Source organism: Acanthochromis polyacanthus, chromosome 8, assembly GCF_021347895.1.
Source record: "Acanthochromis polyacanthus isolate Apoly-LR-REF ecotype Palm Island chromosome 8, KAUST_Apoly_ChrSc, whole genome shotgun sequence".
Classification (NCBI taxonomy): domain Eukaryota; kingdom Metazoa; phylum Chordata; class Actinopteri; family Pomacentridae; genus Acanthochromis; species Acanthochromis polyacanthus.
In genome coordinates this window covers 4,488,130-4,504,922 of record NC_067120.1, presented here as the reverse complement: position 1 = coordinate 4,504,922, position 16,793 = coordinate 4,488,130, and the positions used below count along the sequence as shown (strand labels likewise).

Here is a 16,793-nt window from a genome sequence, read left to right as displayed (position 1 = left end):
ATCCTCCTCCCCCATCGGAGTGTATTGCAGCTTTAAACAGTCCACAATGCCTTGCGGTGTCCCAGTTCCAATGCGATGTATTTACCAGCAGGAGTAATGAAACGGGGGAGAGGGGCTTTTTCCGCAGCTCACTGGTGAGACCGCAAAACGCTGCGGACAGACTGGAAAACTTTCGGACGGCGCATAAAAAAGGTCAATTCTCTTGTTTTTTTGCGGAGAGGAAGGGGGGCGTCGGTAGCCTTTTACTCCGTTTCCCCCACACGGAACGTGACTTTGTCGCAGTTCGTTGGAAGTGATTTACTGGGCAATGGTGAAGAAGAAGGACAGATTTTGCGGAATTCTCGCCTTTACCTGTGTTTTCCTCCCAAACTTCACCCCGGATAGGGAGCGCTGACTTGAATCTCTTCGTACTGCAAAGGTAAGAGGGTTGTGTTTATCTAATTGTGGCGACAATTTGCGCCTCAGCTGAGCCTGTTGTAGTTGTGAGGCTGAGATAACGGAAACATTTGTGTAGTAGAATAGTTCTGCGACTCTGTGAACCCACTACAGCCCATTATCGCCATTTCTCCTGCCTCTTCCTATTATAAACGAGCCAAATGTGAATATTATGCTATAAGGTGCTTCTTTACTTAATCTTTCTGGGTGTTTAGTGTCGAAATATGAAGCTTGTTAACCATCAAAGTAATATATTTACCCATTTTATCTTCTCTGTCTGATTCAGACTTTATTATCTTGCAGCAGGCTGTATGTTTTGGTTGCTTTCACCTAAAATGTTGCCTCTTTTTCACACTTCCATGAATTTCTGCATCATCTACATACATATGAAGCCCCAGTGTTCAAGAATGCATCATTAATAATAACAAAATCTACATTTAAGTCATTCACAGTCCACTCCCAGTCCTCTTCACCACCCACAGTTCATCCATCTTTAAGTGTAGCAGAGCCAACCTGTGGAGTTGTTGCACTTGGACGAGCTTTTCTGTCTCCACAGTGTTTATTCTCTGTCATCCTGCAGGGCTGCTTGCATGTAGAAATAGCATCATGTAATTTGGTGGTCCTTGTTGCGTTGAGTCGTGTCCCAGCACCATGAAGAGCAGGCTGGAAACAACCACCTACAGACTGGGAAAATAAATACTTTTTTTGTGTGTGTTTGTTTGAGACTGCCATCCCAGCTGCTCCTGTAAAACCGTTTCACTTCTATAAATGCTCATATGCAAGAGTGTGATTCAGCACCGGATGATGTTTTCACAGACCGCAGTAACATGTAAAAATTGGCCACAGGCCTGTTGTTGCCCCGCTGAGTTGCTGCTGAGCCTCTGCCCTGCTGCAGGAGTGTGCTGCCTGCCCCGCTGGCTCTTCAAAGCCGGCCAGCAGAGCAGCAAATATGGCAAGGGAACAAAGGCGGCATTATTGCTGGCTGAACGTGCCGGCCAGATGTTCCAGATTCTGCCAGCGCTGACCTCCCAAATGGGGGAGGCAGCTTCAGCGCCTAATAGTTTAATATCAAGCAGGCAGGGGAAGAGAGAGGAGTGTAGCTCCAGGGCGGGGGCCACTGGAGAGCTCACAGGAGTTGTGGGTGTTGTATGTAGCGTGACTGGACGGGGGTTTAATCCAAACACCCCAATCTTCTGAGTGGAGTGAAAGCAAAGATTCTCAACAAGTGCTGGGCAATAGTTGCTCATTTTTGTCTTTATTTTGGGATTACTTCAGTGCTTTACGTTGTTGAGCAACAGTAGTAGTGCTTCTGCTAAAAATCTTCACACATGCAAAGTGTATGCGATATTTTCCTTTCTGTGACGTGATTTTTCAATGTCTTATCTAGATGGAGTGGTGGCACAATGTTGTCTTTAATTGCTTGTTAATTAAATTTGTCTATATCTCAGGGATTTGATCTTGTTCTCATGAAGCAGTGTTTTCTACAGCAATTTGAAATGAGTAAAATGTTACTTTACGTTTTTCACATTTCTCTCAGCCCTGCGACAGACTGGGGACCTGTCCAGGGTGTCCCCTGCCTTCGCCCGAGTCAGCTGGGATAGACTCCAGCACCCCCCACGGCCCTAGTGAGGATTAAGCGGTGTATAGAGAATGGATGGATGGACATTTCTCTCATCAATTTTTTGTATCATCTGCATGCATGTTAAGCCTACATGGTCAAACATGAATCATTATTAGAAACAGAATCTACGCATGAAATCACTCACAGTTCACTCTGTCCAAAGCACTAAACTCCTCTTCACCACCTACAGTGTAAACACCAAGTGTACAAGAACCAGCCTGAAGAGTTGTTGTGCTTGGACTAGGTTTAATGTCCTTACTAAGACACTAAATTAGTATCTCCAAGCATCATAAATAATAATTTTTTTCTTGTTTTTCACAAGCATTATCTTGATGGTTGATAATTTCATTGGTTTCAAATGCTGTCGGCACAAGTTTGCTTAACTTCTGATGATTATCCGGCGTTGGTACACTTGAGATTGGATGCACTTTGATGAAGTGTCACCGCATAGCTGTTGCACAGCTGCAAAGATCACACAGCAGAGGGACCTGTAGCTGTCTTATCTCTTAGTCATGGCCTGTTGCATTCTCACAGCGCAGGAATGCATACCCTGGATGTTATCAGTTTCCACTCTACAGGATCAAGGCCTGTCTCTGGTCTTTACCATGTCCTGTAATGTTTACACTTGCAGGGGGCATTGTGTACTACACACTAGGCTGGTATATTTGTGATAACAACCTTCTTTATCTGGTTACCACTGCAAGAGCCTTAACTTTCCCATCTTGTCAGTGCATCTTAAATTAACGTCATAGTCTTGTATTTCCACAGTGATATACGACCGGATATTATGCTGGTAGCGCTTGATGACTATCTTGAAGAACTGAAAGGAAACATAGAGATTTCTCCAGTTTGTTCCAACCCAGTCACCACCAGCGCCTCCACAATAAACCAGCGTCTGTCTCTGTTACTCACAGAGGTCTGTTTCACAACAGATCTGTTACCAATTACAGGCGAGTATAAATTGCTAGTAATTACATGCTACTCTACAGGGTGTACAATTTGAATTAAAGTTTGGTTAGCAATAGGCAAGAAGGTTTATGCACTAAACAAGACTGATGTCGCTCCAGTCTGAAAGAAATATCCTATTGTCTTTAATTAACAGCAGCGTGGGGGAGTTGTAGATGTCATAAAGCTTCTATTATAAATTAGTTTTAATGAGATACTGGATATAAATTCCTTCACAATCACAATGGTTAAGCTTCTGTTCTTGGTGTAATGGCCGTATTGTTTTCCACCTTGGTGAACAATGGTTGGCAAATTTGGACAGGAACTGTGTAACTGCATCTAGTGTATGTGGAACATTGGTGTTTTTCCTCTGAGATCATTTTTCTCAGCTTGGTTCACTTGCTGCCCTGCAGGCCTTTTCCTTAGCTCAGTCTTGGTTTTGTCTTAATATAATGAATACTCATTTTGTTTTTCTCAAATAACCCCTTGTTCAGCAAACTGCTAAATGGCATGGTACCCGGGCCATATTGTGATGCCTGACAGATTGTAAACCCCCGAAAACGAGCAGTGCCATATTTGTGCTCCTACAGTAAAACCTCCTACAGTATTTCTTTATGGTGTATGTTACTAAAGTGTAGTGGTTGTGTTGAAACACCCACAGGAGCATATGGTGTCTTGTTTACACCAGCAGCCAGTTGAAGCCTTTTCCCTGACAGCTTGGTGTGCTCCTGTAGGTCTGGAGAATTGTCATCAGCATCCGGGCAGGCAGGCTGCTCAGTGTTGCTCACACACCTCATTGCTCAGAGAGGAATGCATCTTGAGTCAGTGTTGCTCAACCAATACGAGACTGAAGCAAATGTGAGCAGGCACTAAATTCATCTGGATTTAAGGTTTTTCCTGCAGCCGATCATCTCTCTGCTGAGCTTAAATAGAATTCAGAGGAATTCAAGTGCCCTTCTGTCTCGTGAAATGCCTCTCTGGCATTAGACAGGCTGCACAAATCAGGAGGCGGGCATCTCCCCAGGCTGTGGCTTTGAAGAGCCAGAGGAATGGAGCTTGCAGAGCTCAGGATGGCACTCTGCCCTGCACTGCTGTGCTTGTATCATCAGTGGGGCTTTCTGGGTTAATGTTAATGAATACAAATGTTACAAGTCTGGACCAAAGCAAATGACATTTGTAAATGCCCCGCTGAGTCTTGTGCATGGAAGAGGCTTTGAATCAGCCAGCGACTGTTCCTGATGCCAGTGCAATATAGAGTATGCTGTTAGTCTTAAAGTGTAGCTATAGTTAGTACTTTTTTATCACTTTCCCCATTCCCCCTCTCGTATATCCAAACACCTTCACACTGGCTGATTCGCTGTGCCTGCTTTGCATCAAGACTCACTCACTGCTTATTACTGTTTCCACATCCTCTTGGAAAAGGGGTTAAACAAAATGGTGACAGCGTTGTGGGTCACTGCAGAAAAATCTTGCAGTGTGACTGTTTTCCTGCTCCTCTCCATCCGTCAGACCTTTAATGCCATTTAAGGGCAGTCTGGAAGAAGGACAAAAGCACTTTCCAACAGCTGTGAAAATGCCAAGAATAGAGTGATCCGATGACAAAGGTGAAACTCGTGCACGTACGGAAGCAGAGACTATATTTTTTGGAATAATACAAAATCACACACGCAGTTCACACCTGAATAAAGCAAGGGCTTTGGGTTTTTTGTAGAAAACAACTGACTGAAATTTTACAACAAAAAAACTATTCAATAATCTTTTAAAGGAAATTATCAATCAAAAAAGCCAAACTTTTGCACTTTTTGCTTTCTCAAATGTGAATGAAAGCTCTTTTATGTAAGGCTTTGGGTTTTCAACTGGCATGCACCCAATTTGAAAATGTCACCTTGAACTTGTGATTGATATTTGAAACCTTTTTTTTAAATAGAGTGAATGATGAGTTAAATCAATTAATAGAATCAAAGTAATGAACTTTGCTGAAGCTCCAGTTGTTTGTCTCTTCCTGCAGAAGGTACCTTGCAGCACTGCTTGGTGTCTTGACCATATTTAGAAAAGCAATTGGTGGAGGGTGAGACAGGGTGGTGTGGATGACTTTGTGAATGTGGACAGGGAATACGTGGGCTGGGGCAGGAGTAATTAGTGGGGGGTTGGCGAACAAAAGGACCTTTTGACTCAGTCGTGTCGGTGCATTGAAGGTTAGAGTCACGGAGAGTGATAGGGATCTGCAGAGATGCCATTCATTCTGTCCCCGGTGTTCACTGCCCTTGAAGAACATTTTGAAGGATCCTTCCATCAGTGTATATTTCATACAATGAGTCATTCATATTTTAACGGGTAAATCTGATAATGACAGTTTACATTTGCACATCCGCATAGCTGGTTTAATTTTTGCGTCAGGAGGAATGTCAAAGAAAGTTATTGAAGACAACCCATCTCTAATATTTGGATTAAATTTTTGCACATTAGGGGTATGATACATTCTGTTAGTGTCGACTACAGCCCATAACAATGTGTTACTGAACAGTGACATCAAAATCAAAATGCTACACTACTCAATTGCATTATGATTCTTCCGGGTCTCTCTTTTGTCTCTAATTACATTTTTGTTCCCTTTCTGTCTCTGTCCTTTTTGTGTAACTGAGTTAATCTCTCTGCTTTCACTGCTTCCATCTAATTCTCAGTACAAAAGCAGGAACTGGGCTTGAGAATGTCTGCTGGCAGATTTTTTCCTGCACCCCCAACAGACATGTACCTATTCATGGAGAAGAACAAAACAACAGTGTTATGGCCAGCTGGTCCTGGCATGTCTGGCTCGGAGTCCTTTCTGCACTGGCCTCTCCTTCACCTTAAGCTACTGCTAAAATACCTCTCTGCATTAATTTTTTGCTGCAAAATTCACTGCTGTTGACGACAGGCCTTGCCATAGGAGCCTTATACGTTTGGCCTTGAGCACATCCTGACTCAGTGCTTCCTGTTTTTCCTTGTGTTTCCTCCACAGTGAATTAGCCAGAGGGGCTTCAGCTGCTCTGCACCATTACAGCCTTCAATAATGTTGGGGCCAACACACCACAACCGCCCCCCTCGCTTCTGACCCAACATGGAGCTCAAGGTCTGGGTGGATGGAGTCCAGAGGGTTGTCTGTGGGGTCACTGAGGCAACCACCTGCCAGGAAGTGGTGATTGCTCTGGCCCAGGCCATAGGTAAATGACTGCTGTCTTCTAAAAGTTACAGTAAGCACATTTGAGATGCAAGCTGCCATTTGATCTTCAAGAACATCCTGGTGTCTTTCCTTTAAGGAAAGTCCCATGTCCCGATTGTTTTTTCTTCCCATCTGAGTCATCTAATATTTAGTGTCTGCTGATACCTAATACCATTTTCCTTGATGATACAAGCTTTAAGTTTTGTGGATGAGCTCTTTTTTTAATACTGTAGCAACCAGAGGAGGCAGAGCTTTGAATACTGGCTGGCAGAGAGCATTGTGAAAGTAAAGTTAGTAATGGAGCATCATGAGAAAGTCTTTTGTGAAGTTTAATGACCCCCAGCCAGCACACATATGGTAAATTAAGCTGAGATCAACTAGGACAGAGCTTTTATGTCCTAGTGGCATCAGAAGCAGTTGTTTTTGCAGCTTGCTTCATGTGCCCATGTGACAATGAATGTCAACAAGACAAGGGTTTTGCTCCTGATCAAAAATGATCAATATTAATTTGCAAAAACCTTGATCTTGGGATCCTGTGCAGTAACATAGATAATAGGAATCTGGCAACACCATACATAGTCAGTAACTGCTTCATGTTATTTGCCAACATTTATACATCAATCAACAGACTTTATGAAATCAAATGATTACAACTGCTGTTTGAAGATGTACAGAGTTGACAAGTAACACTAAAGCAACAATATCGTGTGCACAATGATTGTGTACAGACACTGCACATCTCTAATTCATTCAGTGTACTGCAACGCCTTCACTAACCCATGACTGTGAACTGTGTTTAAGTGCCTACAAAATGTCAACCTGCCCTTTATTAACTGAAAAGAAGTGCTTATGAAGAAAACAAATCCTGCCTACAGGTTAAGCGCCTGCTGAGATACAGTGGGTCACAGGCTTTAGTGGGACTTTCTTGGATCCAAGCACACCCTCTTTCCCATATGGCTCCTGCAGGAATGAGGACACTTGAGCGTACTGTGTTGACATCACTTCCCACAAAGCACGGGGTAGGAGGAGGGAAAGTCTGACTCATCTCTCAGTCTCCTGCCAAACCGAGAAAGCAGTGTTTCTGAGCCCCTTCCTCTGCCCTTTTTATATTAAAACATACACACCATGTTAAGTGATCAGGCACTAATTCTGATTTGGCATTTTGTGAGCATTTTCTGTCTACACACTACTGCAAGTATTGTGTCTCGGTTTTCTTTAAACAGCATAAGGGAATCACAATAGAGAATGGATGGATGGACATTTCTCTCATCAGTTTTTTGCATCTGAATAATAAGCCGACACTGGAGATCTGTGCAGCTTACATTCTCTTTCATCTGATTATTTGTATTCTGTAGCCTGCATTTTCTATATGTTACTGTATGTGTGAGACTTGAGGTTTTTATTGTACTTCTAAAAACACTGTGAGGTGTTTTTAGAAACCAGAGTCTGACAAAATGACATTTTAAGTCTTTCTTTGTTGCAGCCAGAACCATCGCTCCCAAATGAAAGTTGTTCTCCAACATGTTATCTAAACAGTTTTTTATGCTGATAGTGTATCACGGCTGCATTTTTGTTAGTTTGTTTTGTTTTTTCTTTCCTCTGAGGCTAAAAGTACTGAAAGCATCTTTAATTAATCATCAGAATCTTTACAACTTGACACAACCCTCTGTTTCAAATCATGTTTTTCTAAATGTCTCACTCTGTTACAGGTCGCACTGGGAGATACACTCTGGTAGAAAAATGGCGGGACACAGAGCGCCACCTCGCCCCTCATGAGAGCCCTGTGGCTTCTCTGAACACCTGGGGCCAGTATGCTGGTGATGTCCAGCTGATCCTGCATCGCACCGGCCCTTCGCTGACTGAGCGGCCCCCCTCAGAAGGCCCACCTCTCAGGGGCCCTGAACGCGGGCTGCATCGTCAGAGCCTCCCTCCACTTGCAAAGCTACGTCATCCAAACGATCGCTCCCTCCGCCGCCGTGAACCACGCCGCAAGTCTCTCACATTCACCGGTGCACCCAGAAGCCTTAGGGAGATACTGAGCGGGGGCCAAATGGGTGAGGCCGAGGCCAAACGAAGACTTCTTCTGGGAAACAGTGGGAATCATCACCATGCTGGACCAACCATCGGGAACACGTCTCCTGGTCTGTGGGCCTGTCGCATGGAAGATCTGGTCAGACTGGTCGGTCTGCAGAGAGAGACTCTAAATGTGCTGGAGAAGAAGCTGGAGGCCTACGAGACTGAGCTTCAAGTCTGGGCTGAGGGGCGAGGGGGGCGAGGTGGAACCTGTCCTGGGGACCCAGGTGGAGTGTTGATAGAGGAGATCCTGAGGCTAGAGAAGCACCTGAGAAAGAATGAGGTGGAGATGGAGGAGGAAGAGTTTTGGGCGACTGAGCTGCAGATTGAGCTAGAGAGTGAGAGACAGCTGGAAGAAAGGCTGCAGGAGCTACGTGGGCGTCTGCAGGGCTGTGAACTGGAAATTGAAGAAAAGCTGGCAATGGTACAGGTGTGCTATCTGTGGGAGATTTTCGTGATATTGAATTTTAGAACAACAAGATTTGTTGTTCATTATGGCTGTGGTGGTATTGCAACCTTTGTAATGTTTGTGTATTGTAGTAGATGTATTCTCCTCTTTACTCAGCTGTTCAGCCTCTTTTCTTCCCATCAGGGTGTCGAGGTAGGCCTGGAAGAGGAGAAGCTGCAGAGAGAGCGGCAAGAGACGCAGTGGGTCAGCGAGGCAGAGGCTCGGGCTCAGGTCCTCCGGGTCAAAGCAGAATTGAAGGCCCAAGAAAGACAGGCTGTCCAGCTGGAAAGCAGCTGCAGAGCTGTTGATCGGTCACTTGGACAAAACAGCAAGAAACTGCAGGTGAGATATATGCATGCACCAGAGTAACCTTGATTGCCCTGAGATTTTTAATAAAATATTGCTGCAGGGTGATGTAGTGGTAAGGAAGATCATCCATCAGCAAGAATGCATTTAAGCATCTGTCCTCCTAAGTCAGCACCTACTGGGATGCTGAATCGCTGCCAGTTTAAAGGGGAACTCCGCCATTTTTGTCTTTGGTTGTTTGTTTTTGCACATGAAAGTCTGTTTTGTGATTTGCTAGCACATATGTTTAAAAAAAAAAAAAAAGTTGTTTAAAGCCTTCTGTGGCTCCAGAGGACAAAACCTTGTGCAAAATTTGATAAATGGAGTAGAAGTTTGAATATGAACAACTGTGTGGGTGTGGACTTACCAGATCTCTGTAGTGCGTTCCTCTTTTCTGCTTGAGGCTAACAGTTCAAAAGTACAGTACAGTATCAGCTGCTACTTGAATAACTCACCCCACTCTCTGACCAAACTACCGGTGCTTGAGTTGAATTGCAGAGCTTTGTTTTGATGAAGAACCCATGAAATACAAAAAGACAACATCTCTGCTTAGGCGGCGTATGATATTTTCATTTTTAAACTTTCTATCATGAGGCACATCGTGATTTAGAAGGGAAGTGCTGAATTAGTGCAGTTAAATCAGTGAATGCGAGCGTCAAACAGTTTGAAATTAGTGGAATTTAATGCATTTTTTTTTCTTCCGGTGAAAATGCCGCTCATGAGAAAGCAATACACAAACAACAAAGCTCTTCAAGACATCATATGTGTAGATAATAACCAAGATTGGCCAATGATGAGCAGGAGTATTTATTAGAAATAGCAGTATATGCTGGACGCCCGTAGAAGTTAATTCTTTTCAAGCTCTAAGTAATGCTTTATTGTCCTCTGAAGAATAATTTTTCTTTTTGCGGTTTCACTGAAGGACATGCAGCACGAGCTGGAGCAGCTGACCAAGGAGCTGAGGCAAGTTAACCTGCAGCAGTTCATCAAGCAGACCGGCACCAAGGTCACGGTGCTGCCGGCTGAACCCGCTGAGGATGAAAGTACCCACAGCAGTCACAGTATAGGTAATGAAATTCAGTCTTAAATATGATTGGATATTTTTTTTGTCTTTTGAGAAATGAGTCAAGGATCAAACTAAGGCCACAAGTTAAGCATACGCAGTTGTCGACATGGGGTCACTTAAGTCTATTCAGTCTGAACTGCTGTGACTCAAGTTCATTACATGTCAGACTGCAGCATGTTTAGGAATACATTTTCTTTCACTCAGGCACCATATGACTTGTTTTTTATTAAATTGCAGAAAGTGCAGTTTGTGTTTGAGTCTGGCTGCGCTTTAGTGAAGTAATTCTGTTCCATCACGGCGCTTATTATTTTTTTGCCTCATGCCTCAACAGCCTGCTGTGAGAAAATAACTCAGCCATGTTTTCAAGTTTGTGTGTGTGTGTGAGAGATTGTGTTACATAAAGTGGGGAGAAAATAAGGGGAGTTAGGAACACAGCATTAGTTTCATCTACTTCTGTGCCAGTTATTATCTCCATGCCAACAGCTCCCTGGATACAGGCAGACCTGGCATCACTCATTCCCCCAACTTCTTCTGTCTACCTTGTCTTCTTCCACCGTACTGTCCCTCTATCACATGCTCGGCACAGGAGTGCTCGACGAAGAAAGATTAATGAGTTAACAAAGTATGTTGAGCCCAAAGTCAAACTTGTCAGTGTCATCAAGGTGTCGCTTTGTTACCCTGCTGTATCACCATGGTAACTTATCCTGCTCAGCTAACCTGGTCCAGAGCAGGTTATGTTCAGAGTTTCGGGTTTAAAGGGGTTGAAAATAACATCACTCTTTCATCAGTTCTTTCCTTACGATTTTCTATGAGCTGAATGGATACTTAGCCGGGGGAATGTGTTACATCTGTAAACCTGTTGAGCTGTACGTTAGGAATCCCACGAATTAAACTGCCAAGAAACGTGACAGAGTTATGTGACGATCAGCGTATGTTCGTCTGTCCGTCTGTTATTCCGTCTGTGTGCAACATTACTCAAAAACGGACTAACGGATTTAGATGAAATTTTCAGGGAAGGTCAGAAATGACACAAGGACCAAGTGATTATATTTTGGCAGTGATGCGGCTTATAGTCCGGCTCCATGGATTTATTAAAAATTTCTGTATCGTTGCAAGATAGACACGGCATCACTGACTATGACAACAAGTGAACTACAAATGAACAATTGATTAAGTTGTGGGGATGTTTCTGAGTGTTTGTGTTTGACTTGGGTGAAACTAAAATGGTTTCCACGTATCCTTCACTATGGGACAGTGTCAGACGAAATTCCACTTCTTCAACATCATGTTTAAATTATCAAGTTTAAAGTTTAGCCTGAATGTGCAGCTGTTATGCTAGAAATAAGCAGCTGTATATATTAATATATTAACCTACATAATTACTGATTTCCTGCCAGCATTTCTCTCTTGCATCATTTGCAGTAGCAGTTAATTTTGCTGTTATTAATTTTAATATTCGTCATAGCTCTCCTTGTTTCTCTGTACTGAAGTAGGCAGCATAGGACTGGTTCAAATGATGTGTTAAATACACCCTTTTATGTTAGCACTAGAAGAGTCTGTAGCAGAAACCTGCGTAAACAAAGAAAGTTGATAACAACTATTATGATACCAATTATGTCTGGAGTTTTAGGTTTTAGTTGAGCCAGTTTACACAAAGAAAGCCAGGCTATGCCAGACTTGCTTCATAGTACAGCCCTCTGTTTCTGTGATGGGTTCATGTGACCAAGCATCCATCATCCCACAGGACACCAGCAGAGACCTGACACCTAAACAAAGAACACTAAATGAAAGAGCGGTGCAACAAAGAGCTGTGCACCACCAGCATGGCCACAACTATCAGCAAGCTGGTTATTAAAAGCTAATATAGCACTAACCACCAGTTGGACAAACCTACCTACTTGTAATTTTACTGCAACTGCGACTTTGTAATTTTTGCAAGCAAAGAGCTGAATATTCAACTTTCAAAGTAAGTTATGGGTAGAAACTAGAATCTAAAAACTTAAAAACAAGCTTGTAAGCACACACAAATGTATGTGAGTTAACCCTGAAGTGTAGAGCCAATGTCTGTTCCATTCTGACGGTGAGAGAAGTGACAAACCATCAATCACTTTATTTTGTAGACTGTTACCTTTCTCTGAATGCTGGCTTTCTGTTTTATCTGGCCTACTCAATCTCTGTCACTACTGTAGCTCCCCTCCTCAACTCTAGCAAGACAATCATTGCTGATTGGTTAAAATGCAACTGCTACCCGTGCAGAAATGTCACCACAGATACCGGATTTAAAATTGTGGTATACTATGAGAGGGCCATACCTGAAACTGATGGGCTCATTTGGCAAGGACCTGAATATAATTTGAGTCAGTTTATATGTAAAAGTGCTGTATTTCACCTTTAAACCCGTATTCTCAAGCAAGAGTGGTAACTATTTTTTTAAAAAGCAGTTTTATTATGTAAATGCGGAAGGAGGTGTGATTAAAAAAAAAAAACATACCTGATTTAATTTTAGCCACCATCCAAGTCAAAGGAGTCACCTTGTGCAGCGATGCACCACTCCGAGCACTGTGGTCCAGCTTGTTATGCTCCCTGGAAGTACCATTATGTAAAAATGTGAAGCACTGTCTGCTGTGGGCGATGGAACTCCTCCATGGTTTCAAGAAAAGCAACCCTTCAACTTGAGTTTCATTTTGGCGTGGAGGAAGAAAATCGCAGGGAGCCACATCTGATGATGAACAGTGACGAGTGTGTTGTTGTGGCCAAAAAACCCTTTGAGTAATCACCACGCTATGAGGAGCAACCAGTGCCTTTCAGCTCTGCTACTTTGAAAACTTCTTCTTAGTCTCTGGGTCAGAACTGAAGATCAGGGATGATCCTCAACATGGAGGTTGGCTCAGCCAGCTGTTGGCTGACATGCAGTTTGTTTGCTCTGTCTTTGGAGAAACTGCAAACAGGGGCCTGAAAGTCATCAGAAAGTCATGTGATATCTTGACTTATGAAAGTTACTGCTTGCACCTGCTGCATGACTGTGCTGCACAATAGGAAGGAACTATCTCTGAACTTTTTAATCGCACCTGGCTTGTTGGATGTCATGTTTGACTTGAATCTGTTCTACTACATGAATTGTGTGTGTTGTGTGAAGAAGCATGAAGAGAAATTCACTGTAGTTATGTTATTTCTAGTGATAGTGTCATCTTTTAAGTCAATTTGCATTTTTTAAATCAAAATTCATAACCATAGTGAACACAATCTAGTACCTGAGCAAATATTTTTCCTTCTACATTACAAGCACTCCATCATAGCAGCGTTAAAGGACAGCTTCTCTTAATTAGACTTCATGGTGATGGTTTTCAATTATGGAAGGTAATAACTGAGTGTTGATGATTTTGTCGGAACAGTACAGTACATGTGTGTAGATCAGCAAGAGCTTTTGTGCCCGGCCATAAAATTCACTGCATAGCTCAGTTGTGCCCTCTGGTGGCACTAAAGGAGAAGTACAACCGATTGCATCATGTACTGTTCGGGTCTGTGTTGTTTTGTGTCCAGGTGATTTGTCCGAAATTGTAAAATGTTTAGGTTTTATTTGGATTTTCAATATTTAAAAAAGGTATGTTTTAAAAGCAATGTGCAAGAACTAGTGCAGTTATGATTAAATGTGTGATATACAGGGTGACCAGATACCCATGAACAGGGCTGTAGTTCCCAGTGCTGCAGGCTGGGTTCGATGCCTGCTCATGGCCTTTTGATGCAGGTCTTCCCCCCATTCTTGCCTCCATTCTTCCCCCCATTCTTGCCCCCATTCTTCCCCCTACTTTCTTGTCTGCCTCTCTACTAACCTGTCAAATACAACCAACAAAAGGCCAAAAAAATAACTTAAAAACAAAATATCTGTGTGATACAGATAAGTGCACAGACTTTTAACAAAAATACGTAAATGTGTTTTTAAAATTAGCTTTCTACTACACTTAGCAGGCTTTGGTTGATGTAATTAGCTCATGATGCTACAGGTGGATAATTACTAGCTTTTTCTATTTAGTGAAAATTTGAAATATGTTTATATAATTGTATCCCATTTCCTTTTTTTTTCACGTGTTTCCTTTTCAGATTTAGTTCCCCTGACTGGCTCCCTGAAGCGCCCCGTGTCGTCACACTCCATGTCCAGTCACCTCCGGGTCCTCCAGAGTCCCCTCAGCTCTGGCTTGAACCCAGAGGGGATCTATGTGTGAAGCACTTCTGCTCGGAGGGAACGCATCTTGTCCCCAATCAAGAGCCAATTTTACTCCAGAACTGATTTGTACATGGATATCTTAGTACACGATGCCTCCGTAGCACACTACTATGCACTGTTTTTCCAATTAGCCGAAGGCAACCTTTATTGTGAAGACGGCATCTTTATATGGAAGTCGTGGAGCACTTGGATGAAAGAGAATGAAAGATGGTTAGAAGCTGTGGTGTAAAAAAAAAACAATGAACAGGGCAACACAACTATGTTCCATGGTGCAATGTCTCTGAAAATGTTTCTTTCTAAACATCAGGCCTTTGTGGACTTCCTTTATAAACATATCCACTTAATGTACTTTTACTCACTTTAGTACCTGCTGAATGATTTGCATCGTTTTCTCCCCAGCATCGTGATTGAAACTATTGCCTTTTAAACAGTGTTCTTGAGAATCTTGGTATGTGAATCTATGAATTGTATCTCTGAAACCACATGTAATTCCTCCAGCCTAGTGACTGGTTCTTAAATACGTGAAGGATCCATCGTGTCGGCAGTAAAACGGTGAAGAATCTGTCGTTTTTTCCAGATCATATCATACATGCTCTGTTTGCTCAAGTTAAAACTATGCACAAGTGGTTAATAGTTTTGTTACTGAGGAATGTTTCTGTCTGTACGTACCAAAATGATGGCTGACTGTAAATAGATTTTCTTACTTTTGAGCTTTATTTAGTGAATTAGTATATTTTATTACAAGGGGGTGCATTTTCAGTTACAAAAATGCAGTCCCTCATTCCCGTGGTTATATCTGCATACTGAAAGTGTTAATTCTCCTCTTAAGCTGATTTTTTGTTTGTTTGTTTAATTACTACGCAGTATATTTTTACCAAATGTATTATGCTTGTTTTTCTTAAGTATCGTGTGGCCAAAGATTAGTAGGTCTTGTTGCATGATTGTGTTGTCCATATATGAATGTGCAGAGCACCCACAGCCCAGTAAAATCAGTTATTTGAATCTAAAAACGGTGGCATGTAATAATAGAATGAATAGTTACAGCTACAGCGCGCATTAGAGAGCGAGTGAGATGAAAATGACTTGTGTGTGTTTGTCTGCATGCATGTGTACGCAGAGTCGGGTTAGTCGAGGTATGAGGTTTTAGATTAACTGTGTTTGTCAGTGATTGCAGAAATGTGAGTGTATCTGTTTGTGTGTGTTTGCAGAGTCTGAATAGCCAAGGTATGAAACCCTCTTAGGTTGTAGTTCAGCTGCTAATCACATCAAAGTGCCTTATATTCATTCCACAGTTGGTGTATTTGAATAATGTACAGTGAAGCTTTAGTAGGGACATTGAAGGAATGATCATAGCCAGTTTAGATCAAATGTCAGTAGATATTAGTGCTGAGCGGAGACAAATGGCAGTAGCACAGCAGCAAAAAAGGAAACTGCAATCATGTTTTTTCTGTTGGTGTTTTGTAGAAATGTCACTAGGAAGGACGTTATTTTTTTTCGTGCTTTCCACTTTGCTGCCGTGTTATCGCCACCTCAATACTATGTGCTGTAAAATGTATTAACATTTAATTTCTATCTCGTCATGCAACACGTATACTGTAGTTTTGATCAGTACTGTCACATAGTTATGGTCACTGTTTACAACTGCATATCTTCTAGAGAACTGTAAGATGTCGACTGTACATAACCTGTTTATGTTTTTTTCTTGCCTTAATATACTGCAAAGTGTTGGCAGATGTATGGCTGTAACAGGCTGCTGATATGACATGGATTGCATGGTTCAGTAAACCATCTGACAACATTAGATGTGTCACAACTGGTGCTTAATGTAACTGAAGGGAATGTGTACTGTAGCTGTTGTATGTGTGCTGGCTTTTCACCAGTAGATGGAGACATTTGCTCAGTAATAGTGGAAATATGGGCAAGAGACTCCACTGAAGTTTATTTTTTTTCCCCCACAAAAATTCAAATCACTTTTGTTACTTGACTTCTAAAACAAGCTTGTATGGTTGGTAAAATTGAGCAAAAATACATTCGCCTAAACTTTCACTTCATTACAAACTGTTTGTAGAGAGTCACAAAGGAAAGTTAAGACAAAATATGTGCACAGGGAGTCTTATTCCATCACTTCATTATTGACTTACTGAAAAGCGGTTGCACCTAAAAGGCAACATGCATTTTATTCCCAAGCTTTAAAAGGTTCTGGCTGACTAACCAGACGTATACGTTTCCAGTATCCCTAAAAAACATAAAATGAGGCATTAGAGCAACGTGAGTGTTATAATTAAGCGCAAAGATTAAACTGATATTACAGTAAGCCAGTGAATTTCAACTACAAAGACTGGATTTGATCCCGCTTAAAGCTTTTGACAAGTTGGGAGGAGCCCCCTTGTTTTTCATCAGCCTGCACAGACTGACTGTAATCTCTCTTCATCACCCTTT

General features: G+C 42.2%; 1 protein-coding gene across 2 annotated transcripts; it reads left to right on the top strand.

The window, feature by feature from the left end:
* The first annotated feature begins 33 nt into the window (after positions 1-33).
* On the top strand, positions 34-16,155 carry LOC110959733 (ras association domain-containing protein 8). 2 transcript variants are annotated; one of them, XM_022206695.2, is made up of 6 exons: positions 34-418; positions 6,000-6,201; positions 7,910-8,697; positions 8,866-9,063; positions 9,989-10,133; positions 14,231-16,155. In XM_022206695.2, exons 2-6 carry the CDS (start codon positions 6,099-6,101, stop codon positions 14,350-14,352), a joined length of 1,356 nt encoding a protein of 451 aa, XP_022062387.2. In that variant the 5' UTR covers positions 34-418; positions 6,000-6,098; the 3' UTR covers positions 14,353-16,155. The 2 variants fall into 2 exon arrangements, with proteins under 2 accessions (XP_022062387.2, XP_022062386.2); XM_022206694.2 differs by having other exon boundaries at positions 36-418; positions 7,910-8,703.
* The last annotated feature ends 638 nt before the right edge of the window (positions 16,156-16,793 follow it).